Source organism: Asterias amurensis, chromosome 12, assembly GCF_032118995.1.
Source record: "Asterias amurensis chromosome 12, ASM3211899v1".
In the NCBI taxonomy this organism is placed as follows: Eukaryota; Metazoa; Echinodermata; class Asteroidea; order Forcipulatida; family Asteriidae; genus Asterias; species Asterias amurensis.
The window spans coordinates 1,054,560-1,082,437 of record NC_092659.1 but is presented as its reverse complement, the minus strand read 5'-3'; the positions used below and the strand labels follow the sequence as shown (position 1 = coordinate 1,082,437).

At 36.9% G+C, this 27,878-nt stretch overlaps 1 protein-coding gene and 1 long non-coding RNA gene across 5 annotated transcripts in view; one reads left to right on the top strand and one right to left on the bottom strand.

Annotated features, from left to right (window-relative positions):
- LOC139945037 (uncharacterized) overlaps window positions 1–27,878 on the top strand; it is a 95,918-nt gene that overhangs the window by 26,788 nt on the left and 41,252 nt on the right. For 3 of the 4 annotated variants that reach the window (XM_071942289.1, XM_071942288.1, XM_071942291.1), the window contains exon 4: window positions 25,435–25,545. In XM_071942289.1, coding sequence (XP_071798390.1) covers window positions 25,435–25,545 — 111 coding nt within the window. Of the gene's footprint in view, window positions 1–5,040; window positions 5,147–25,434; window positions 25,546–27,878 lie in introns of those variants that run through there. The other variant, XM_071942290.1, reaches the window with a different exon arrangement.
- LOC139945042 (uncharacterized) overlaps window positions 1–27,878 on the bottom strand; it is a 38,073-nt gene that overhangs the window by 886 nt on the left and 9,309 nt on the right. The window lies entirely within an intron of this gene.

Sequence of the window (27,878 nt, the reverse complement as noted above, 5' to 3'; positions counted from 1 at the left end):
GAATAGTGGTCTTTGGCAATAACTGAAAGTAAACCCTCAGGCCTGTATGTTTAGTTTTTGAAAGGGCAAGGGCACCAAGGCGTTTTCTCCTTGGTAAAGGGCACCCTGAAGGAAATTGTTAATTTCTTCTGGAGCCTTTCATGGGCACTATAAGGCAATGACCAAGGGCCATGGAGGAAATCGCCTTCGTTGCCCGTGAGATATCAGGCCCGATACCCTGCTTTTAAGTATGTCACAATTTGTCACTCTCTTTATTTAGTGATCTGTCAAAATAAAACATCAGCGATAGTATTTGGAGATGATTTATGAGAAACTTGGAGACAAATGTTATGAATAAATCGTAGACTTCCGTATAAAAATCCGATTAGTTACAAGCGAAGTGTGATATTTTAATTATTCACGATAACAGTTATGCTGAATCAGAAAACAGGAAATAATGCCTGGGTCTGAAGCTGGAAGCTGTGTTTGCTGGTTAGGGTCATCCACATATATTGTTAAAATGATGTTTCCATAGATCCTATCGAATTTTGATGAATGTTCCCATGATGCTTTTTTTAGCGGGATTAACTTAATTGGAATTTTTAGTCATTATATTGTATTTTCTCCAACCCCCCCCCCCTGTCCTCAAAAAATAAGTTAAAAAACAACTAAATAAATGAAATAATAATAAACTCTCAGCCAACAGGAAATATTATATGATGTGCAATTAGGGACAGAATTTACAGATGACAAATCTTAAAATTCAACTGTCTGAAGTTTACTTATCTTTCTTTCTTTTAGTAAACAAATTAACCAACAATTTGGTTGTAAAAAGACTTATTTTCATCAACATTTTTCTTTGAACTTTTTGCTGTGAAGGTTGAAAACAAGCATTAATTTAATAAATTAATTTGTAAAACTTATAATTAGCTGCAATGTAAAGACCACATTCTTTAGTTATTTTTAGGTACATCTACATGACTGCCAAAAGATGTTTGGCCGAAAATAAAAGCGTCTATCTGAAGAAAAATACAGGAAAACATTGGATGTAACTCTAGTGTATGTCTCTCAATTACTTATGCAGGCGTACGCTTAATATATACAAACCTCAAGTTGATGCTATCTTATTGTAGCGTTAAGTTATAAGAAAATATCGTCTCTTCGGGTACATGATTTTCAATTATTTATGGGCTGAACTGTAAGAATTCCTCCGTTCAGCCAATTCTTTTCTTGTTTTGAAACGCTGAATTATACACAGGTTCATATTATATATCTGCCCTCAAGCGTCTCCACCAAACATATTGTAGGGCAGTTGTCGGCAGTTGATCAAATCTTCTTTGAACGGGTCCCGACAAGGACCAATTAGAGCGTGCCGCCATCGTTGAAATAACACCCCTACGGATCAATCACGAGGTACCACGGGGGACTACAATGAAAACAAAACAGCTAACAAAGACTCGTCGTTTTGGTTTCGTAAATGCTGTCAATTCAGCCGTGATAATAACGGAATCAATACCTTAATACTTGTGCCGCAATCCTTGATCGAATTGATGTGGAATTGTAGAATGATCGTAAAATCCACTTGGGATGATAAAGGGGGGGGGGGGGGTTGACCGGTGCCCTGCGTCTGGATGATGATGGAGTAATTGAATAGTATTGTAGACCGGTTTAGACTTAGGGGCGGGGCTAGATGGATTTGGACGGGCAATTGGAGAATAATGAAATTATATCAGCTTATTGTCAGAGGTTCCAATCTGTGAAATTGCTTTTGTAGGCTCAGGATTTCTGGTGATTTCTTTAATGATCAGGCAGTAGCTTTGAATTAGCAAATCTAGTTTTGTGTTGCATTTATTTTCCAATAGATAAACAGTTCTCTTGAAAGTGGAGGGAAAGTGCAAGTGTCAAAACTCCATTAAAATTTCACAGAATGCCATTTTATTTTATACTATTTCAGAATGAAATCTAAAACATGACGTCATCGGACATTAAAAATAAATGGGTCTGTACATTCAAAGGGGAATTTCTGCGCCGGTGAAAAGGTTCAAATTCAATGCCATTTTGGTTGAATTTATCGAAATTCAGGAAAGAACCAAAAATTTTCTTCACAAAAACTGTATGACCACACATTTGCAATGTTTATCTTAACTTCTCCGAAATTCCAGGAGAACTAAAAGACATGCCTTGTAACCGTGGTTACAAATCATCCCATATCCTCTAGATATGTCGTGTGTCATTTTAAAAAGGCACCTGGATTTCTGGGTAACTAAGGGAGGATATTCAAACATCACCCTCGGTCTTGTAAACATATCGAGATATTCGGCATGTTATGATACCGTTCTACTAAGTGTTTGAGAAAATCCTCGCTAAATCTCCTCTCGCAACTCACTGCTGTCACTTGAAAGCCAATCAAGAAGTCATTCACGGAATCTCCCCGGATATCCTCCTCAAGTACCTGACCTTTTACTCAAAGTCAACAGATGGAGATCCGACGTGATGCCTTTTTTAGTCTTACTGCTGTAGGGTTGGTTGTCCCTTTAAGACACTCGTCTTAATATCTGTGGCCCGCTTTTACGAAATGAGAGTCCAGTCAAGATTTTGAAAGTGAGATTGCAGCATTTCTTATTTTATTAGGAAGAGAGCTTTGACACATGTCGGTAATGACTTAGAAAATTATATAGTTGCTACATGTATTTGAAGGAGGCGCTTATATCATATATTGTAAGCTTGCAGGAGTTGTTTTGAGTAATTACCAATAGTGTCCACTGCCTTTAAAGCCATTGGACCCTTTCGGTACAGAAAAAAAAAAAAGTTCACAGATTTACAAATAATTTACAGGGTTTACAGAAGGTAATGGTGAAAGACTTCTCTTGAAATATTAGTCCACTGAGAAAACAGTAAACCAATATAAATTCTCGTTAGCGAGAATTACGGATTTATTTTAAACACATGTCATGACACGGCGAAACGGGCGGAAACAAGAGTGGGTTTTCCCCGTTATTTTCTCCCGACTCCAATGACCGATTGAGCCTAAATTTTCACAGGTTTGTTGTTTTATATATAAGTTGTGATACACAAAGTGTGGGACTTGGACAATACTGTTTACAGAAAGTGTATAATGGCTTTAAGATGTTACTTTGGTAATGTCGTTTTAGTACTCTCCATTTCAGAATTGATGTCAGTGACAAATAAAGAATCTTCTGACAAAAAGTAAAAATCTGTTTTGGCGCATTACAAATACCTACTGTTATTATTATTATTATTATTATCTCCCGCCCTACTTTGAAACACCTTGCTACTTGTGCCTGTCTTGAAACAAGTCTAGCCATCAAAGCAAAGGTCAAGTTAAGACCCCTGTGAACTACTCAAACAAAACCAACCTGGCCCAGCTTGATGGCCTACTGATTGTAGCTCAATACTGCTGCCTGCTAGTTTCTAACCCATTCCACATGTCAAAACTCCTATTAAAGGAACACGTTGCCTTGGATCGGTTGAGTTGGTCTTTGTAAAGCGTTTGTAACCGTTTGTTATATATATGGTTAGAAAGATGTTTTAAAAGTAGAATACAATGATCCACACACATCTGCCTCGAAATTTCGTGGTTTTCCTATTACTTTGCTAACTAACACAGTCAGCCATTTATGGGAGTCCAAAATTTGACTCCCATACACATGATACATGGCCTACCGTGGTTGTCGACAAGGTAAAAGGAAAACCACGCAATTTCAAGTGATTTCCAAAGGTGGTCACATTTGGTAAGTTGCATCCAATTTTATGGCCCACCTGCCAAATTAAAATAACACAAAAATTAAAAATACTCTACAATACAGAGTCAACGAAATAATTAAAAGGCAAAAGTTATAGTCCTACCAAAACAAATTCTGAATAAACAAAATAGCGCACAAAATAAATAAAAGGTTAATAATCGTACCAGTTGTCCTGGAAGTTATTTCTGTCTCGTGTCGTCGTCTCCAAACAAGATTGTTATTTTCACGTAATCTTAATCAAAATACAAATGGTGGTGCTGTTGTTATAAAACTGTGAGCACCTTTTTTGTGTTGATGGAAATTATCCAAAAGCTAGACCGTGTGAACTCTTCTTAAACAAATGTTGTACCTCTCCTTTAAAGGCACTGGACATGTTTGGTAATTGTCAAAGACCAGTATTCTCACTTGGTGTGTCCCAACATATGCATAAAATAACAAACCTGTAAAAATTTGGGCTCAATTGATTATCAAAGTTGCAAGAGAATAATGAGGAAAAAAAACACCCTAGTTGCAGATTCATAATAAAAAGCTTCAGCTGAAGTCTTTTATTATTTGAGTGAGAAATTACCTCTTTCTCAAAAACTAAGTTACTTCATCAGAGGGAACCAGAAAAGTTTGTATGCTAAAATTATTTATTATGAGTAATCACCAATAGTGCCCAGTGTCTTTAAAGTCGTTTCACCAGACCACCCCCTGTGAACGCCAGGTGTTAGAGAGCTGTTCTGTTTTGGTTTCGTTTTTTTTTTTCCTGTCCTACTTAAAGGTAGGGTCATAGATTGTTTTTGCCAACATAATGCTGATTTATAGGCAAAATTTAATCAAGAAAAATACGATAAAAGTCACATGTGAAATTGTCAGCTGAATACAGTGTCTACTTGATGAGAGAAAGGCAAAAAACTGTCATGGTATTGTCACACAAATTTCAAGTCCATCCTAGTTTAGGGAGTTGACACTTGACAGCAGGTACAAACCTAGCCTCAGCATTTGCATACAGACACCAACCCTCACAAGTCTAAGAAACGGTTTATGCATGAATGGTTTGTCTGATTCAAATGTTTTTTAGTAAAATAGTTTCCAAACCATATTACATTGAAGGGAATCCTTTCTCAAAATAGTTGCAGCTGCAATGCTTTTCGCCAAGTAAGTTTTTATGGTCGTAATTTTTTTAAGTATTTACTAAACTACGGCCCTCCTTTAAGCTCCCATGGTTGGTGTCCAGACGGTGAGGAAGTCTACCCCCATGAGCTTGTGGTACATTCTTGAATGAATGTAATCTCTGTTGATTTTTTAGTCTAGTAATATTGGAAGGTTAGAGTAGGTCTTGATTAAGTTATCTCGGTCAGTCAGAGAGAGAAGGCAAGATGTCTACCTCCGTCTGGGAATACATACAGATGCTTCATCAAGTAAGTTTGTCACGCTGGTTTTATCAAAGAGAAATATCGCAACTCTATTTAGCTGATTGTGTGTGCGATATAGTATGAATAATAGTCCAATTTTGTGGGTTACTCTTACTGTTTCTTCAAGAAGTAAATTTCATTTGGAGATTTGAGAAAGCTTGAAGACACCTTTCTTGAGTGATGGGAGGATGAAGAAAATATTTGGTTCACATGGATTGTCTTAAAGGTATACATTGATTGAAGGAATATTTAGTTTGGGGGAACTTGGGCTATGGTTTCTCATATTTTATGTTGTTGTTTTTATGTAGGATTTGAAACTTTGCATACATGCAGAAACAATGTATAGTAAGGTTTGCAGTAATGCCATATACATCAGTGGAATTTAAGCTTTGTATGGTGGGGATAAAGTCTAGTAAGGTTTGCACCATGTAGATGAGTAGGATTTAATGAAATCTCTCTCGAGTCTGAGAATGTTGATCCTGGTCTGAGACCTTTTTCGCAGCAAAACACTTTCACAGGCAAGACGGATTTTTTAAGACATAAAACCTTACATGACAAAAGACCAATACAAAGACTTCAGCTGAAAAGAGTGGAAAGAAATCAGCAATAATAACCTGAGAGTATAACATTCTGCTCTGGTATAACGTCATCCAGCCGCCATCTTGGAGGAAAACGGTGAGGAAACAATTAAGATGACGGATTTGTATGCGCGGCGCACCGTATTGGCCAATGAACAACCTCCTTTTGAACTCTAGGTGAAGGCGCCCTACTGAAATGACGTCATGTGCACGTCAACTATACACATGTAGTTTGTAAAATTCCTCTATTTTTTTCATAAAGCTTAAGACATAAAACATTACATGACAAAAGAAAAACATAAAATAGACTTCAGCCGAAACGAGTGGAAAGAAATTGGTAATAATTTCTTTCAAGTATAAAATTGTACTCTGGTAGTTTCTAAAATTCCCCTATTTTTCTCTCAAAAAAGTCTTCCTTTCAACCTGATATCTGTCTGGTTTGTCTACGTTTTTTATCTAAGGTAGAAATTACACGGTAAGTTGGTGGCTCCACACTGTCTTCACCGATAACAATAGCGGACAATTTTACCAAGGTTTGATTTGACTGTCGGCATCCTTTGATGTCGTGCCGACAATATTGGCTTGTTGTTCTGCTGATCTCAGACCTTGATAGTTCCGATAATAACCAACGTGGATTTTTTTTCTTTTCTTCTTCCTGCGTCCAGTCGATAGATGAGAACTGAGAAGAGTTGCTCACGTAATGAAGGTCGTTGGTCGTCTCTAAATTGTCAAATAATTATCAAGATTTTTTATCTTTTGTTGGAGGGAACTACTAGCATCCCTGCGTTATTGTCATGTGGTGCCAGATTGTCTGGGGGAAAACGACGGTTATTCAGCAAAATTCCCTCTCCCCCTCTATTTTCTCGTCTTTCTCTCTCTCTTTATATGGTTGTCATGGAAAGACTGAAGAAAGAGAGCTATTTGGAGCAATTTTGATGGTCTAGAAAAATAAAATTGCAAATGCTCAAGTTTTGTATCCTTTTTGTGTTTTAAGCTTGAATGGGAAAATAATAGCTGAATACACGTACACAACATGTGTAGGTCATTGCAAATTATTGAAAGAGGGTCCAAGGTCAAATTCAGTTTTGTTCTCTACTCACTTTCCAATAGAGCCCTTCTGTGCAATCTGGAAGATTCTAAATGTTTTTCATTTGATATTTATTGTGAATGAAAAACACACACAAAAAACTACTTTGTTGTGTATCGGTCTAATTTGCATAATATCGACACACAATTCACAAGTATCGGCCCAATACCCTATGAGGAGAACCCTGATCATTTTTTTTAAATTATTGTTGGTAAAAACACCATGAAAAGGGGGTATTTGTCAATAAGTTTTAAACATTTTACAGCATAATACATTTTGACTATATTATTAGAGGAAGTTTGGTGGTCATGGATTAAATCATCTTATACTCCCGTCTTAGAATATTACTAGAGAAACAGACATTCCTGATTTTTACTTTAGTTTTTTTTTTTTTTTTTTTTTTTTGGGGGGGGGGGCAGGGGGAATGTAAGATTTTAAGAACACCAAGAAAGGAGGGGTATTTTTCATTTTATAAAGCAATATTGTACAGTTTAAGAGGTTTTGATAACATCATATGTGAAGTTTGGAGGTCATGGCGTTAAACAAAATCATCTTATACTCCCGTCTTTAGAATATAACTTGAGAAATGGGAATTCCAGAATTTGAGCATTTTTTTCCTCCAACCACCTCATTTTAGCCTGACTCTGTCATCATTAATCAAGCAAAATAAATGAAGCTATCATGATTGGGCGTCTGAGACAATAATGAGGGTTTAATTAATTACCAAGCAACCCTTGGTCTCTCTCCGAGTCTACACTGCACTGATTGTCTCGTCTGGTATTTTATCTTGAAATCCTTGCTAGTGTTTAAAGACACATTACATCATTGATAACAAAAAAACTTGTCTAAGATCACAGATTTACATGATAGTAGAAAACATCCCTTGAAATATTTCTGTAATAAATGTCATATTTGATGAGAAAAAAAAAAAACCTAATTTCCTGTCTATCCGAGTTAAACGCTCAGTGAGCTTTTTATGCATTTTTAAATCGATGTCATGCAAAATGTGAAATGGGTTTTGCACTATTTTCCCGTGACCCAGAAGCCTGATGGATCTCAAACTTCTACAGGTTTGTCAGTTTATGTAAATGGTGGATTACGTAAAGTTCTTTGTTCGCAAAAAAACAATTCTGTAATGTTCCTTTAACCATTATTCCCCGCCGGGAACCCATGGTTTCTATAACTGTAGACGAAGAGTCGCATTTGACAATTATTGAGCCATTAGTTCCTCTTATATGGCAAATTGCCATGATTTATGCATGGCTAGGTTGGAGTTTGAGAGGAAAGTGGAGTGATTAGAGTCTAAGGTTTTCTTTTCTCACAAGCTAAGCACGATGGTGAACCAATCTTGTTACATAAATAAGACGTCATCACCTACATACGTCAAGACATTAATGATGTAGATGTATTGACAAGGGAGATAGAAAAAAAGCATCATGTACGACCAGAACATGCATACGTTCTTTCACTTTGACCACCCAAAGTTCACTAAAACCCAAACTAGTTTGGGACTAATTTGATGGATTTATAGAGTAAGTTCTGTATAGATTTGAACTTTGATTAGAATATTGTAATGTAATCTCTCAAGTACAGTTTTACGTGAAGAGACACATAATGTATCATGTATGCACATGTAAGAACAACACTGCCAGCCAGCGAACCAGCAATGGCTGTGCAGCACATGCAGGTATGGATTGGTCTATACTCTTAAATGATAATAAGAAAGTAATTTTGTGATTACTCAAAATAATTAATAGCATAAAACTTAACTTGGTGACGAGTAATGGGGAGAGGTTGAAAGTATAAAACATTGTGAGAAACGGCTCCCTCTGAAGTGACGTAGTTTTCGAGAAAGAATTAATTTTTCACGAATTTGATTTCGAGACCTCAGATTTAGAATTTGAGGTCTCGGAATCAGCCATGTAAAAGCACACAACTTTTCTTTTATTATTATCTTGCAACTTCGACGACCAATTAAGCTCAAATTTTCACCGGTTTGTTATTTTATGCATATGTTGAGATACACCAAGTGAGAAGACTGGCCTTAGACAATTACCAATAGTGTCCACTGTCTTTAAAGACGAGAATGACAATGCGAGGAAATTTAGAACTGCAATAAGATTTACACCTGATGATACTTAATGGGTTGCCTCCCCCAAGAGAAAACTAAGCATGTCCTTCGTTCGCCATAGGGGTCTTTATTCATCATTAATGAGTCTTAGTCACTCCGTCAATGCATTAATGCCTTGCGTTGATGAGCAGCATTAATTAAGTAAACACAGTAACAGACGAACGCACTATGCTATCAGTGAATGTTGCTCGCCATTCTAATTATACAGTGCTGCATACCTTTGACATTTGGAGACAGTAGAGGGGGGGGGGGGCACCGAACACCTGACATGTCTACATCTCATGAATAATTATCACGTGACGGAAATTATTCCACTATAGCCGCATGAAATATTATTCATGCACCTCGTGGTAAGTAGATTTGGGATGGATTTCAGCGGCAAGAAGTAATTTTTATTGTTTCATTTCATTTACTAATTCTGGTTGTTCGTTTAATATTTATTAAGCCAAGGCCTCTCCGAAAAGCAAACTTAATCACTATAGCAGACAAGCGGGTTCTTGAGTTTTTGAGAAGGAAGTTTCTGTTTTAGATGTGGGAGGAAAAACCCAGAGAATCTTTCCAAGGGAAAACCCACGTAATCTTGGAGGGAGTCGGACTGACAATCGAATCTAGACAGTTTCATTTTGTGTAATTTATTCTAGTTGTGAAGCCAAGGACTCTGAGAAAAGTGAACTTAATCACTGCACTAGCCAAGAACCCAATGGAGATAAGACAAAAAGAAAGGTTCAGTTTTACTTTTAGGTGTGGGAGGAAAACCCCAGAGAGTTATTCCATTGGAAACCCATGCAATCAGGTAGAGACTGAAAACCCAATTCACATAATGTCAATTTATTTCACTCAGTCTTTGTGGACAAAGAAGAAGTTTCAGTTTTACATGTAGATGTGGGAGAAAAAAACCCAGAGAATTATTCCAGAGAAAACCCACACAGTCAGCTAGGGACTGAAATAAAACTCAATCCACATAGTGCCCTCGGCAGGATTCGAACCGGGGTCCTAGAGGTGGAAAGACAGTAAAGATACCTCTACACCAACTTGACCACCCTAAAGTGCCCCGTTGCGATTCAAACTCGGGTCTTAGAGATGGAAGGTGAAGAAAGATACCACTACGCCAACCCGAACACCTTTAACATTATTTAGCGGATATGAATTTATACATGTAGAACTTGCCCACGAATCCTGCACGCCTCAACCCACTCAGTGTATTACCAAGTCTTATTATATCCTCCGGAAATCCTCATCTATTTTTCCAATTAAATTGGCCTTTGGAAATTAAGATCCTGTTTAATTCAAGAATCTATAATGCATTCTTAATTTCAGTATAAACTAATTACTCCTCTATTTTCGTCTTTATTTAATTTTGTATAGCAAAAGTCTGTAGTTGAATTTTGTTTTTAGTTAGCATGGCATGTATACAGTACATTTCCATTCCATCACTCAGAATATACCTGTTAACTAAACCCTCATACATATTCACATTAAGCTCCTCTAATTGGCCGCAGTAAGCCCCGCCCTTATGACCTTTTATGGTCGTCCGTGTGACTGAATACATTTCATGCACGCACACACACACACACACACACAGCAGAGAGCCGGCTTGGCTTGAGTGATGTTAAATGCAGCAGGCAGTGTAAAGGAAACCCATGGGTAGTTGGCACGGATACAGATCACTACAGCGACTGCCTCCATTCACGGTACATGAGGAGGACTATAGTACACACGGAGACATCCATGGTAAGGTTTCTACGTCTGTGGTGCGCGTGTGTCTGCATATCCTTAGTTGTATGACGTACGAACATGAGTCAGTCTCGTATGTCAAATGTGTAATAGAAAGAAGACGATGAGATTGTGATGTTGCACAACACAGCTGAGATCTTCTGCAAAGTCTTCTTGTTTTCTTCCGGAGGTTGCAACTTATTTCAAGTTTAATTGGAACAAGGAAACCTTGTCTTGACATCTTGGATATTTTGGAACGATGATGAAAGTTTTCTTGAAAGGATACAAGAAGTAAGTGTGTGTTCATCTTGACGAAGCATACCAAGATATTGGTGAGGACATCTTAAGTACATCTTATATGGTTGCTTCAAAAGTAGAGATGAAACCATTGGAGTAGATATCATTACTCTCTCACTGCTGATTCTTCTTCTGTCCTCTGGCTTAGTCTTGGATATCTTGAAGATAGTGATGAAACATACATAAGATGAGGATGTAGTTATAAGAATCTGCAGCATCGTCGATTTAAGAGCAGTTTTCTCTCAAGATCTAAAGATACTGGTATGTATAAAAAAGAAGAGACATTATGTTTCTCAAGGAGATTGAAGAATCTGCACTGGGTTTTAAATTTGTATCTATTTTGTTTTAAATTCTGTATTGCCATCTTTGGTATCTGATCAGTATGACTGAAAAGGGGGTTACAGATATGTGGGCAAGCTACATGAAGGTTGCCTATTCGGTTTGCGGTAATACCATTATCTACTTTGCTGTGTAGTTTTATTTCATTGAGAACTTGTCTCGCTATTTACTCTACTGGTGCATAGTCAATTTAGCAATTTTTGAGACTATTTTAGTCTGAAAAGAACTGTCCTGACGTAAGGTTTGAAATCAGGGGGACTACTACTTTCGCTTTTGCTATGAACACAGGGCTCACCCTTAACGCTAATCCATCATACATCGTCTAGTAAACACCACAGTGGGCTAGTAAACACCACCTCTCAACTTGCCCTGTGGGCTCCTAACAATTGTCCTACCTACTTGTTCATAATGGTAACATTTCGTCACATAATAAACTTGACAAATGTTTTAATGATCTTGGGCTATGTTGGTTACCTCCAATGAAACCTGCTACCGAAAAATAAGGATACCATGAAAAGACCACAATCAAGACATCCCTGAGGAATCTTGGAAGCAACTCCTCATCATTTGGCTTGACTATGCATCCTCAAACTTCTTGTTTAAATACAATCGACCTGTAAACAAAAACCGAAAAAGTAGTTTGTTTCAATTCCGATCCAAATTCCATCACTTTCCTGGCCCCCTCATCCTTTATTCCACTTCCCTCATTTTCCTTATATCCGGCATCAAAACAAATCAAATTGTAAACACAAAATATAGTTAAGTTTATTTCCCTTCTGTGTTCCATCTTGGCCCTCCAGCTCACCCCTCCCCACCCCCTTCAACCTCCAACACAGTTGTGTACAGAACTCTTGATGTACAGTAACAAGAGACGACACTTTAATGAGTTTTGTGTGAGAGGCTTAATCAAGTGATGCAAGAGAATCAAGGAGCTTTCGTTTCTTGGCGATAGAGGATGTCTAAGAGCAAACAGAAAAGCTTCCCAATCTTAGGTCAAGATTGGATGGTTTTATACCTCTGAGGGGTTTCAGAAAAAATGAAACTTGCTTCTTGAAGAGGAGCTCAGAACAGAAAGTGTGGGAGTAAAGAATTTATTGCAATTGGTGACAAAATAAGAATATTGTATGAACATTTTGGAAAGCATTTACTATAATAGTACAATACCTATGAATGTGCAGTAATGTTAATCAACATTCATCAACATATAGTTTAAATAATAATTATTTTTTTACATTTCCTGTGCCCATCTCCATATGAGGATGTTCTGAGGCGAAAACAAATTACAGCAAATTACAAACAATAAAAATTACATAAAGAAACACAGACCGAAAATTTCATACAAATGCGGCAAAAGAAACCAAAAAATTACACAAAGATCCCCTGACACCCTCAACCGGCAACCCAAACGAAACCCATTAGCATAAACTCAATTTATTTTTATATACAAAAAAAGATACTCTAATCATCTGTAGGACTAAAAGTGACTGCTTGTTGCACATTCTAGAAACTCAATCCCCTGATAATCATTTTAATTCTAGTTTCCCCTCATATAGCGACACAAAATGTCAGAATAAATCCACTTTTCATATTAAAGAGTGCTTCAGAAGATCCGGTCACTTCTTCCAGATTGCTCGGTTCTTTCTCTACGGTTAAAGAAAAATTCTGAAGTGCGTAGGAAGATCTTCCATGATCCTTGAGAATCGGACTCTCTGTATCAATATTGAGTCAGTGTAGGTTGGGGCTTGAGTAATGCATAATGCATGATAGTTATGCAGGAAGAGATGTTACATTCCTCTACATATCAAAATACATTGATCAAGGTCTTAGGCTTAATCCCCATGCGCAGGTTAACGTATCGGTGCCGATCAGATCAGGAGATTTGCAAGCCAAAAATCAATTAAGAGATCTTTAATTTTTGTAGAACACCACCATTCCTTATAATGTTGAATTTTTTTTACACAGTTTTTGTTTCCCCTCGATATAATCCCGGTCCGTTAAAGATTCTGAGGTCTTGTGGATTTTCCCCTGTATATAAAACAAGTATAGGATGTTCATTGTATTGGTACCCATGCACAACGATGTGTGTAAGCACTGTCTACTCATTGCTTTCCAAGTTCTATGATAACAAAATCACAGGCATATTACTCGGTTGGGATTCGAACCCACGACTTTTGCAATAGTATTAAATATAGGATGCATTTTCCGCCAGACTAATCTTTACCATGCGATTACATTCCGCTATTGTACTCATACAATATTTGTATTTCAGACACTTCTGTCAAGCAACACAGAGAACTTGTTGTCTTTGATCATTTCTGTGTTTGTTCTAAGTTGTCTGTCCTTACGTTCTTGTTCCTGTCTGTTTGTCTGTCTGTCCATCAGGCGTCTCACCACAAACCTCGGCTTCTAGATGATGCCTCCATGATTTATTAACACATTCTCCGCCTTGTAAAAGAAAAGAGCCTTGTTTGTTGGTTACTTCTTTACAAATTATTGATATGGCTTTGTACTGTATTTATGAAGTATGAAAGTAAATAGGAGATTGAAGTTCGGAAAAAAAAATGTCTTAACAGCAGAAGGTTCTGTGTATACAAATCACTGACAAGTCCCAAAATTTGACCCCCTGTAAATAAAACAAATATAGGATGCATTTTCCGCCAGTCCAACCTTCACCTTCTGATTACATTCCGCTAATGTACTCATACAATATTTCTATCTCAGACACTTGTTTCAAGCAACACAAAGAACTTAGTAGCAGCAGCGGGATGAGTATTTTTCTCTTGACTGGTTAATGAGATTGATCATAGTGTTGTCCCTACGTGACATGAATACACCTGACCCCCAACCACGCTGAGGCTGCGCTCAAGCGTTGAATATGTCAGAGTAGTGGTGGTAGTGTTGGTGAAACAAGCGCAAGATAATTTCATATTAAAGATACACTCACATTGTGAAACAACCACAAGATACATAACTTCATATTAAATGTACACTTGCAGTGTGTATAACTGATTTTTTAAATAACTTGAACTAAATTAAAGGGTTGAGCAAAGAAAAAATTACCTTTTTTGTAATTGTTTGACCCAAGTGCCCACCCCAATTTAAAATTTTTAAATATTGAAGGTTTCATAATTTAGTAAAAACAAATAAACCAGATATTGTGTATCAAAAGGTCTCCCACATCATTAGTTTTCAATGGCTTTTTCTGGCTTAAACAAACAACTTTTGTTTTGTAGTTTAATCAGTAATGAAATTAACGATATTGGCCAGCTGGGTAATTTGTCTACTTTTAAAAAACATATCCTTGCCCATGGTGCTGATTTTCCTGTTGGAGTTTTCCTCCCACATCTAAATACTCACTTTTGCAATTTTCAAGTTTCTTTTGACCCACCTCACCCACAGCTTCTAAGAAAAAATAAAATATTTTTTTTTAAACATTGCCAATTCTGGTTGGTGCATTATGCTTCTCTTTACTGCTCTTCAACATGACTGCTTCATTTCACTAATGCACTTGTCTGTGTTACGTTGTGTTGTCATTAAACCTTTGAGGTAGACTCTGCTAGGGTCAAACATCAAGCCATTATGAACATGCCTTCATTGAAGCACACTTAACTGTCTATAATGAGAACCATTCTAATTGCTATAATGATGAGGTAATAACATGCTTTAAAATTAATGAACAATACTTGTCAATTTTGGGGTTTGTTTGTTTATTTTTATTTTTTGTATTGACTTATTGATTTACTTGTTTAATATTATTTAGTTATTAAATTTACAGAAGCTTGTTGAAATCGTAAGGTACCTCTGACATAAATTAAAAGAAATAATAAGTTTTAAAAATTTAATCTTTTAACTTTATAACTTTTAACTTTGTTTCTGGTTTGTTTTAAATAATTGCTTTAAGAGTTGCTTGCTGTAATAGCACATTTCAAAGCTCAGCAGGAGTTCTCCATCTTGCGCCTTGGGCACTCTTTAATCTTATATAGCATATAGGAACTTTCAAATTGAATTTCTGTGATTCTTTTAAGTTGATGTTTTTTTAAAGAAAATTACCAAACACCTAGCGCCACCAGTTCTGGAATGATCTCTTTCCTGCCCATTAGTCTAAGAAGGGATTCAACCTGGCACAAGGCCATGCTTTTAAAAGAAATACTACCCATATAAGAGACACTAAATATGCACCATACTGATGCAGTAATTTCACCCTCAAAATGGCGGAAAAGGTACTGTGATGTAATGTGCCTGGAGCAATCCTTGAGAGAAATAGTTAAAGGTTTCTAAATCCTTTTTAAGAAGCATTTTTATCTCCATTTAGTGCATTTTATCCATTAGAGAAGTCCATCTGTTGATGTCAATGAACCTCGAGTTCTGCAATTTATATAAGGAGATATTTTAGGGCACAGATTATCTGTATTTTGTTGCCAACAGATAAACTGACACTCAACTACTACATTGTAGTTGGTATTTTCAAATAAAAATCGTTTCAAAGAGTTGCGATAAGGATCCATTTAATCATCAGAGTAGAGTATATTTTTGGAATTTGCCCAGGTAAATGTGAATAAGCAGGACAGTTTTTTTCAGAACTGAGAAGTATCCTAAATTTCACAAAATCTACTCTCAGCAGATAGAATATCTCGCAAGACAAGTTTTCTAAAGAACATATAATCTACCCTGCAAGTAGATATATATGGTGTTACCACAGACCACATACAGAACAAAATATAAGGAAGGCTTGTTTTGACTGTCCGTATGAAATGAACTGAAGAAGCTTGACTGAATTGGTGTTAAAAAGGTCAAACTGAAATGGCAGTTAGTTTTATGTCGTTGTCTGGAATCATAAAGCAATATTGAAAGAAGCTTCATGGCAAAGTCGAGACATTATTATCTGGAGTTGCAACTCATTCAGGTAATTTTAAGATTATAAAACAATAATTATTTTCATATCATAGAGAGTGATTTATTATTAATGACTGAAGCTAGCTACGATCCGATATGTGTATTAATAATCCATAAATTAAAATTAATGAGAGATTCTGTCTGGAGTCTAGACTCCGTCTAAGGCTTAGTCAAGTCTGTCTCCACTGGACAGATATTTCTAGCAATTAGTCCCCAGGCTACACCAGTTATGTATCATTAGTAGTATACAGACCATACATGATTAGGCAATCACCCGCATTATGATAACAAAACAAGATTAGTGTTCCGGAAAAAAAACAAGGTCCTAAAAAAAAGTTGTAATTTTTATGTTTCAAGGGACATTGTATGGTGAATGCTCTATGCTCGGACAACCTTTTGATGTTTTTTGTTTCTTTGTAGGAGTGTTAGGGGTGTTTATTCGTTTGTTTTGTTTAGTTTTTTAGTTGATCTTTCTGTCAATGGTACTCAGTAAAGCTCCCACTAAGTTGAAAATCTCTCTCATACAAACATTGAACCTAAAATAATTTTCGTCTCACTGGGACGAAAATTGTTTTGTGACTTGATTTCTCAGGGGCTGCGGCGCCTCTTTAAGTGGTATTCGGAGGAGGTTTTCTACTGTCATTGTTTTCGGGCCCTGTAGGTTTGGTGTGAATCTGTGGACATTTTGAAAAAGTACCCGAATCCTTTAAGGGCCTTAGTTTTATTGCGGTACGTTTTATACAATAGTTCTTGTGTATATCGTTTGTGTAATTGCTTTTTACTTGCCATCTTTTGTTTTATTTTTTAAGGGCACATCTTTTTTGATGACAGTTTTTTTTACTTTTGCCTTTCCCTGGACGACCTATGCTTGTTTGATTGTTTTGTCCATTAAAATAAAAAATTAAATAAATAAATAAACCTGAAAAACGTTACTGTCAGATACATTTCTGAGTTTGTGCTTCAAATTTTCAGCCTACCTCAAAAACCTATCACCTTTTGAAATGAAATTTTAACAGGTTAACTTTTTTTTATATATCTACATTTTATATAGAAACGGTTAAAAAACCAAAGGTTCACTTTGCCTTTAAGATCTGTTTATTCATTTATTGGGCTGGACATTTGATAGAATCGAAGGTGTTGATGGGAGTATGAGAATAAGATTAAGATGTTGTCGTCGCATGCTGATGAGGAATAGATGTTGCAATTCGACTCAAAGAGGATGCTGGCGGACTACTTCCTCTGGGTTATGTGACATAGACTGAATTTCATGGCTCAGTGTATTTTACTGTGAGCATCAACGGCAGAAAGGCAGGCAGAGTTTATGATCGTAGAAAATTCCGCTGCATTAATGTTGGCGTGTTTCATTGATTTGTTTGTTTGTTTGTTTGTTTGTTTAGATGATCTTCTCATCAAGGGAACTCGGCAAACTCCCACAAGGGGATATAAACACCAAGCTGGCAACAACCAATCTCTCTCACAAACATTGGTTTAACGTCTATGATTATGAGTTGCACAAAATCAAGAAATTGTGATTCAGTAACTAGACGACAATATTTATTCTAGTCATTGTGAAATCAGCGGTTAGCTTGATAGGATTCAAACCCACAACCTCGTGATTGCAATGAAGGTGTTTTGTTTGCACAATCACAGTATTTTATACTACTGAAATAGACACAAATTGTTCATTAGGCTTTTTAAAGTAAGGTTCGTAGATTCAGTTCTCGAATAGGACTTCATTTCAGTGGGAAATATTCAAGAAATTTTTTTGGGGTGAACTTCATAATCAGTAGCTTTCAGAATACAATAAACAATGATGTTGTTATCTGCTCTAGCAATGCATAGACAGTGGGTTTGAATCCCACCAAAGTGATTTACCTGTGGATTTTATGTTCACAAAACTTGGGAAAGTACTGAGTAATTTTCAGTGATTAAAACACATTGTTTAAAGAGTAAAAAACTATATTATCCCGGTACAAAACTAACATCTACTAAGATAGTGTTATAATAATAATAATACAAAGCATTTATACAGCGCTATACAAAGAACAGAGCGCCTAACATTAACAAAGGGAGGGCAACACAAGAACAAAAGACAAAACCAGACCAACGACAGGCAAATAGAGAAACAAAAAGAGGAGCAAATTAGGATGGTTCTGGAAATAAAAATGTCTTGAGGAGGCGTTTAAACCTTGAACACTTCGATCTCTAAAACCCTCAATGTCTGCTTAACTTGACAAAAGTGCAGTCACTAGACGTATTTTTTAGCAAGCGCATCTAAATTTGAATACCAGAGCAATGCTGAACATTAAGCAGGTGGATCGAATATGTAGGCTACGACCGTCCTAAATTTCAGCCGCTACGAACTGAATAACAAACAGTGTATAACTGACCCACATCTCGATGAAGTCTCACGTTGATACATTGATCATCATGCCATGGTGGCAGTTTTCATGACTTAATGCTCGGCCTCTCGCACGACACGCTTCTGCAATCTGATCGTTGAAACTACCTTAGGGGGGCCGCAGTGTTCATCACTAGCTAAGGCGGTATGCATGCAGTGCAATTATGAAGTTAGATGTAGCACGGGTTGCCGTTGGCGTGTCACTCAACAGCACTGCCCTGTAGCCATAAATATTACTGAAGCTAGTTTCTATATCTGCAATGTTTCACTTTTACGATGTTTCTCAAAGATTGTGTGCATTTGGTTTTGAAAAAATTTTCTGTTGAAATGTCAAACTCTAAGGAAAACAAAGATTTAAATGACTTTATAGTAATAATGATAGTGGCTTCTTTTATTGCTCGCATATCCGTCACTCAGTGGTGCTCAAGGCGTTGTAACATTCAGTATTTTCCTGTAAGGTATGTGGGACTACGTTTGTATTATGAGACCTATTCCTTTTACATAGCACCATGTTATGGTTTACAATGTGCTGTGCCGCAATATGCTGCCAAATGTCATCAATGTTTCCCATGTCACACTTATTAGTCACAATTTCAAATGTCAGCATTTACAGAAACTTTGATGTGAGATTCTTTAGATAATTCGCTTGCATATATTAGTAAATGTCAGATTCTAAAATGACATTTAAATTATTAATTGCATGTTTACTTTCCTTAGACTAGCACATTGTCTTTCAAGGGTTCTTGTTTGTCCGAAGAGAAATAACTCTAAATCTGAACTTGTCTCCAAAAATTTCCAAGATTCTTTTTTGAAAAATTTGGTGACCAATTGAGCCAAATTTCATAGGTTTGTTATTTGGGATACACCAACACCAAGTGAGAATACTGGTCTTTGACAATTACCAAAGGTATCCAGTACGACGGTAAGACGGATCAGTACAATAAGATCATCATCTAATGCCAAGCCAAGACATTTCAGTTTTAAGACTCTCCCACGACCATCTTCAAGTCACGACGAGGCGAAACAGACAGCTGTTGTGTTTTAACAACTGTACAACCATCTCCAAAACATCTATTTTCCTAAGACCCCAGCAGGTAAAATCAATACATGAAAGGAAATATAAATATCAAGTATATTTACTCAGTTGGCATTATTGCACTCGGGCATAAATCTCTAGAGAATCCAAAATAAATCCCAACCAAAAATATATCAAATAACTTTGCAAGAGTATTATTACATAAAACAGTATCAAAAATAGCCTGATTGAAAGTGAATCAAACATTGAGATGAAAATAAGTGAGATGCGAATATTAGAATCTAACACCCACACATATCTTATTTCAGATGTTACTGTACTTTCAAATGTCCAGATTCTTGATGAACTTAGACAGGCTTGTTGGACTATAGTATCGTCAAGCTCGCTACACTACTGGTCACTATTGGTCATTCTAGAATAGCTAGCCACATGTAGCTACAGAATTGGGGGGAAAATGTATAAGGTTTTATCCCCCAAAATAAACTGAGAAACGGTACTGTCTAGCTACACTACTTGGAGTGGTTCTTCTTGAATAACTAGCCACATGTGATAGCTATAGAATGGTGGGAAATATATCAGTTTTTATCCTCTAAAATTTGAATCTGAGAATTGTTACTGTCTGGTACATTTCTCAAATTGTGTATTCCTACATTACGGATTATTCTTCCAAGTAAGGTTTTATGCTAACAATTATTTTGAATAATTACCAATAGTGTCCAGTGCCTTTAAATCTCCAAGCTTTAAATGTCATCACATTTTTCTGGATGGATGAGGCAGCTAGGGAATGACGGTGAGGGGGGGGGGGGGGGGGGGGGGGCGGGGGTTATGTCTGTCTGAAGTTCCTTATTCCAGACTATATTGATTTATTTCTTGGTGGATGTCATCTTCACCTAATCACATTTGGGGTAGATTTAATTATTTTCACCCAAATCTTCGGTCGTCTTGTTAGGAGTGATGAAAATCTCATATAAGATTGCCGTTCTCGGACTGGAAATGTTCTCGAAGCCCGTGAAATGTGATTGGGGTTTTTCCCCCGAACCGTCAACTCACTTAGCAGCTGGTTGTTTGACGTAGCTTCCTCTATGAATGTGTTATTTCTCTGTTATCTTGCATTGCTGTTGTCCCAAGAGAGTAACCATAGCTTGTAGTGTTCCACAACATTATCAATGGAAATTGACTACAGCAGGACTGGAACCCGTGACCCTCTGGATTAATGGCAGGTGCTCCACCAACTGAGCTTTCAAACCCTAATGCTGGCCGGGGGGGGGGGGGGGGGGGGGGGGTGCCTGTCGGGAGCCATTATAACTGCCGTAAAGCCAGGGATCACAACCAAGTATAACCTGGGAAGCAGTAGCACATGGATCACATTATAAATAAGGGGATTCTATAACCATGTGTTGGCAGTCTTCAGAATTTTGTCAATAGCTTAAAGGAACATTACAGAATTGGTCTTGCTAGCAAAAAAGTTGCTGGCAGTTTAAGCACTTTATGTAATCCACCATATACATAAACTGACCAGTAGACTAGACCAGATCGATCAGCCATCTGGGACACGAGAGAATAGTGAAAAACCGTTTACATATTTTGCATTGCATCGAGGCCAAAACCAAAATGAATAAAACGCTCACTGAGCGATAAACTCCAAATGTGAAATTAGATTATTTATTTTTCATCAAATATGAAATTTCAGACAAATATTTCAAGGGATGTTTTCTACTATCATCATCATAAGACCGTGTAAGTTTTATGTAAATCTGTGATCTTCACGATTTTTGTTCTTACACATTCTGTAATGTTCCTTTAAGGCTTTTTAATAGATGTTAAGTTTGCATTGGGAATCAAGAATATTATTTGTGTTTTACCCTTACACAGATGTGTATTGAGTACCGTGTTCTCAAAACATCCCCAGATAACTGTGAAAACAATAATAGGGGTTGGATTCGAACCCACAACCTTTACCATGCTAGAGCAGATGTCTCACCACTAGACCATCGATATTGCACAGTATCTAATGTCCTTCACAAATATTGTTTGTGATTTTTCAGGATAAAATACATGACAATATTCAGACAATAACACAACAGCTGTAGCACATCTTAAAGTTGAAATATTATTCCTAATGGGAAACATGTGGGAATATTAAATTTCCACAGCGCTTCTCATTTCTCCGAAAAAAATCTCATTTTCTAAATTTAGTTCGAATAAATGTCCCATGCTCTGCCTATTAAGGGTATCAAATTTCATATACAGCGTGTATGTATGTAGGTTGCTATTTTAAAGGGTCTGTAAATGTTTGGTAATTACTCTGAAAATGAATGGCATAAAAACCTACTTCGTAAGAAGTACAAGCAGCTTAGGATAGTAAAATGCCTTTTAAAGGAGCGTTCAGAATTAGTAAGAAAAAAAAATCGTGAAGATCACAGATTTACATCCAACTTACACGGTCTAATGATGATGAAAGTAGAAAACATCCCTTGAAATATTTCTGCCTGAAATGTCATATTTGATGAGAAATAAATAATTTAACTTTGCGTTTGGAGTTTATCGCTCAGTGAGCGTTATATTCATTTTTGTTTTAGCATCGATGCAATGCAAAGTTTGTAATCGGTTTTTCACTATTCTCTCGTGACCCAGATGGCCGATTGATCTCAAACTTCTACAGGTTTGTCAGTTTATGTATGTGGTGGACTACATAAAGTGCTTACACTGCCAGCAACTGTTTTGTTAGCAAAACCAATTCTGTAATGTTTTTTTATTTCTAAGTACTGCGTTTATGGAAAAAGATATCACTTTTTATTAAAAACAAATTGAATCTGTGAAGGAAATCTGATAGTAAAGTTTCTCAGATTGTGTATTTCAATTGCAGATTATTCTTCCTGCATGGACATTACTGCTCCAGAGTTTTGGCAATATCTCAAAAATTATACCACTTTTGAAATGAAATTTTCACTGGTTAGTTTTATGGTATGTATCTACAACTATATAGGATTGACACAAACAGTGGTTCCAATTACTTAATGTATACAATCCCGTTAAGTCTATCTGTTCTATAGAGAACAGCTGTATTCCCATGCTGGTTAAAAGATAAATAATTGTGGATCAGATAAATAAATTTATCTGTGTTGATACTAGTGGATTTTAGTTGTTTCCGGGCGATATTGTTGGGTATGATGTGGATACTTGTGGATTTTATTTTGTTCATAGTGCAATGTTATCAAGTATGGTGGATACTTATGTGGATTTTGGTTGTTTTTATTCAATTTTATTTTCACAAGTGGATATGTCGTTTCAGGTTATTTAGTGTGTATTTTTTATCTCAATGACCTACAGGAAAAGCTAACTATTTGGTGTACATGCCAAAATATAGGGACATGTTTATCAAGTTGTGTGGATTTAAGTTGTTTCAGTGCATTTTTATTGATTAAGTCATTTGTGGATACAAGTGGATTTTAGTTGATTCCGTTGTTAATGTTTATGTCATATCAAGGTAGTTAGTGTGGATTGGATCTCAGTTGCTTTTAGGAAATGCTAACCATTTTGTGTACATTCCATGATACAGGGACCTGTCAGTTTGTGTATAGCTGCAAATTGCTTACTCTTCGTGTATATTCACTAGATGAAGAACCCCATCAATAACATTCTCTACAAGCTTTTTATTTTGAGAATTCCACATCTAATTCCTGATTTAAAGGTCGACCGTTTCACTGAGTAATTTATTTGTTTGTCCATGTGGTAGGACAGAGTCGTAAATTAAAGAACTGTTTGTGATATAATTATTGGCAGAGTTCTGTGCTGCTATTGAAGGTAGGGTCATAGATTAGTTTTTGTCAACGTAATGCTGATATATAGGCAACAATTATCAAGAAAGATACAATGAGAATTTTTAGCTGAATGCAGTATCTACTTGCTAAGAATAGAGAACAAAAATTGTCAAGGTATTTTCACATGAAAGTTGAATCCATCCACATTTAACAAGGTGACAGTGAGAACCAACCGCTTCTTAAAGTCACCCCATCATTTGCGAATGGGCACCATACAAATTTGAAATTTAGTCAACCGTCAGAAATTTGAGAAGGGATTTATGCATGAATCTTGTCTCACATTAAAATGTTTGGGGTGAAAATTATCCAAACCATATTAGAGAAATACCTTTAAAAAAATAGTTTATTCTATCATCAGTTGCAGTTCTTCTTAACAATAAAGTTTTTGTGGTCGTTAATTTGTGGAGTATTTACCAATCTACGACCGCACCTTTAAAGTGTTTTTCAGTGATGGTTTTAAAGTTAGCCTTATTTTTATGTAGAATGACTGAGTTGAAATGAAGAAATGTGGAACTGCGTTCTTGACAACATTCGTCATGTTTGCTGGACGTATGGGATCGTGACTAAGTGCCTGTGTGCGTTGTGTTAATGACGTTGAGCCCTACGACGGTTGTTGATGGTTGTACTTATGTATTGATTTATTGTATGGTGCTCTTCATGTGAAAATAAATTTGCTCTGAATAGAATTGACTTCAAGCATCATTTTTGGTTTTTTTACTCTAAAGTCTGGTGAATTCATCAGATTATTTTATGTAGTGAGACAGGCCTACATTAAACATTGATTGAATTGTAGGGGTTTCCTTAACAGAAAATGGCGTGGCAAATTTTATTTGACAAATATAAAATGACATAAGTGGGTATTCAGTCAGTCCATAAATCAAATGGTACTATACAGTATAACTGCTGGTAATCTCTTTCTTCTTAACGAATATTGTCTGTGCTAAGCAAGTTTACACATGTATGCATGGTCAAGTGGTTAGATTGCATGACTTGCAATCACATGGTTTTGGGTTCGAATCTTACCAAGCTAACAGTGGTCCAGTGGTTAGACTGCAGTGACTTGCAATCACATGGTTGTTGGTTTGAATCTTACCAAGCTAACAGTGGTCCAGTGGTTAGACTGCATGACTTGCAGTCACAAGGTTGTGGGTTCGAATCTTACCAAGCTAACAGTGGTCCAGTGGTTAGACTGCAGTGACATGCAATCACATGGTTGTGGGTTCGAATCTTACCAAGCTAACAGTGGTCAAGTGGTTAGATTGCATGACTTGCAATCACAGGGTTGTGTGTTCGAATCCTACCAAGCTAACAGTGGTCAAGTGGTTAGACTGCAGGACTTGCAATCACATGGTTGTGGGTTCGAATCTTACCAAGCTAACAGTGGTCAAGTGGTTAGATTGCATGACTTGCAATCACATGGTTGTGGGTTCGAATCCTACCAAGCTAACCGTGGTCAAGTGGTTAGATTGCATGACTTGCAATCACAGGGTTGTGGTTTGAATCTTACCAAGCTAACAGTGGTCAAGTGGTTAGACTGCAGGACTTGCAATCACAAGGTTGTGGGTTCGAATCCTACCAAGCTAACCGCGGTCCAGTGGTTAGACTGCAGGACTTGCAATCACATGGTTGTGGGTTCGAATACTACCAAGCTAACCGCGGTCCAGTGGTTAGACTGCAGGACTTTCAATCACAGGGTTGTGGGTTCGAATCTTACCAAGCTAACTGCTGATTTCACAAAAAGTATTGTCATCTAGTTACTGAATCACATTTTATTTATTTGTGCAATTCATCATAGATGTTTGCACAATGTTTGTACAGGAAATATTGGCTGTTGCCAGCTTGGTGTTTATATCCCCTTGTGGGAATTAGTCGGGAAGATCATCTAAACAAACGAGCAAACACAATATTCAGTTCACATTTTAAACCAAGTTGATGCCTAAATATTTATTAAAGATTTATTTGTTCTGAATTGTTGGTAATATTTTGGTTTTCCTACAGGCTGACAGTTTATCCAATCAAGAGAAAGCCGCTATATGTATTCAGTCTTACTTCAGAGGTTTCATCGCACGCAAGAAATATGTGGAAATTCTCTACGATCAGTTTAACAAGGTATGTTGTGATTAATTTTGGTTTTTACCCATACACCGATGTGTGTTACTGTTAGCACTGTATACTCAGTACTTTCCCAAGTCCTATGAAAAGATATCACAGGCATATTACTCGGGTGGGATTCGAACCCACGACCCTTGCAATTCTAGAGCAGTGTCTTACCAACTAGACTACCGAGATTTCCCGGTAGCTAGAGGCAGTTCGAATCCTATGTTTTGGCAGCGGGTACCGTAACGATATAATAGATGTTAAGTTTGCATCGGGGATAAAGAATATTAATTTTGCTTTTTACCCACACACCGATGTGTGTTAGCACTGTATACTCAGTACTTTCCCGAGTCCTGTGAAAAAATATCACAGGAATATTACTCGGGTGGGATGTTGTCTGGTGAATTTACTCCTACATGCTTGGTCACATTTCCCAGTGAGTTTATCAACCATTTAAAACCGTTCAACTGGAATGGTTGTGTAGGGTGGAGCAACTGTGTGAAGAACTAACTTGTACTGTGTGTACTGTTTAGATGCCATCACCAAACTATTTTTTGCTGGGCGGCATAGTTTATCTATCATTCAAACCACAGTGGATGAGGTTGAATGGATAGACAGTAGGAGGGTTGACTGTGTACTGCACTTCACTACATGCTATCATATTTCAGGCTGGCACAGTTTGACCATTATTAAAAACCACAGTGGATGATTTTGAAAAGGTCAGACAGTGGGAGGGTTGACTGTGTACTGTGCAGTGCATTCACCACTTGATATCATATTGCAGGCTGGCATAGTTTAACTGAAAACCATATTGGATTATATCGAATGGTTAAACAGTAGGAGGGTAAATTATTTATTGAATGCTACTCGTATTTCTTCTTGTTCAAACACAAGACAACCAATCTTGCTGGTTTCAATTAATATCTCCTTCATTTTGACCAGTTTCAATAAAATCTATTTCTTCCAGTACAATTGTGATCTAAAATTAAGTTCAGACTCATTTTTTCAAAAGAATTTGACTGGAAACAGTCACTGAAAAAAGAAGTGGAACTTTACTCAGATGCATTTTTCTTCTTCATATGACTTGTGATATTTTTGTTGGCATCCATTATTTAATTGAGGAGGCAGCCATCTTCCACTTATGACATACATATGCCTCATTCGTCTGTCAACTCTTAGCCATCTACAAGAAGCTATCTTAATATTTATGCCGAGTTTCTGTATAATACCCAACCCCCCCCCCCCCAACCCACTCTAATAGAACCAATTTGTCTCATAGACAGACTGTAGAATCGCAGTTGAAGGAACACGTTGCCTTGGATCGGCCGAGTTGGTCTTTGAAAAGCATTTGTAACCGTTTGTTATAAAATGCATCATGATTAGAAATATGTTTTAAAAGTAGAATATAATGATCAACACATTTATCACTCGAAATTGTGTGGCTTTTCTTTTACCTCGTCAACAAACACGGTCGGCCATTTATGGGAGTCAACATTTTTACTCCTGTAAATGGCCGACCGTGTTAGTTCGCAAAGTAAAAGGAAAAACCACGCAATTTCGAGGCAAATGTAGGTGGATCATTGTATTCTACTTGAAAACATCTTTTTAACCATATGCATTTTATAACAAACGGTTACAAACGCTTTTCAAAGACCTTGCGGCCGATCCAAGGCAACGTGTTCCTTTAGTTGCAATAACAACTTTTGGTTAGAAGCCTACACAAGATGGAATCAGCACTCAAGCGAAAAATACCATGACAAGTTTTCCGTTTTTCTCGAAAGTTATTCAGCTGAAACTTTCACATGTGACATTTATTGCATCTTTCTTAAGGATTTTGCCTATAAATCAGCATTACGTTGTCAATAATTAATCTTTGACCCTACCTTTAAACCTAGATTTTTGTTTTCTCGCCATGCGAGATGGATGCAAGAAATAGTTTCATTTTCTATTTTCTTTCTTGGAAAGAGAGAGAGAGATATTTTTTAAGAGTAGTGGGAGTACTGAGATATTGACCTCATTCCGTCCAAAGATGGATTTGAGAAGTCAGGAAATTGGAGCTGAATTATTCATGATGGATGTCAGATGTTGAGGAGTTTGTGGGTAGGCTGTGCATTTATAACTGAGAGGGGAAAACAGAGACAAGACATGATGGTCACAAGGCTCGACTTACATGTACGCCACAAGCTTTTTGTAGATCCAAATCTTCACTGGACCACAAATTTGTGTACAAAACCAGAATCACTGTTCACTATTTACAAAACTGCACGATCAACTCTTTAAAAGGGTAAGGAGCAATTCGAAACAGTAACATTTGGAGACATTTGAAGCCAATTATGCCCCTTTAA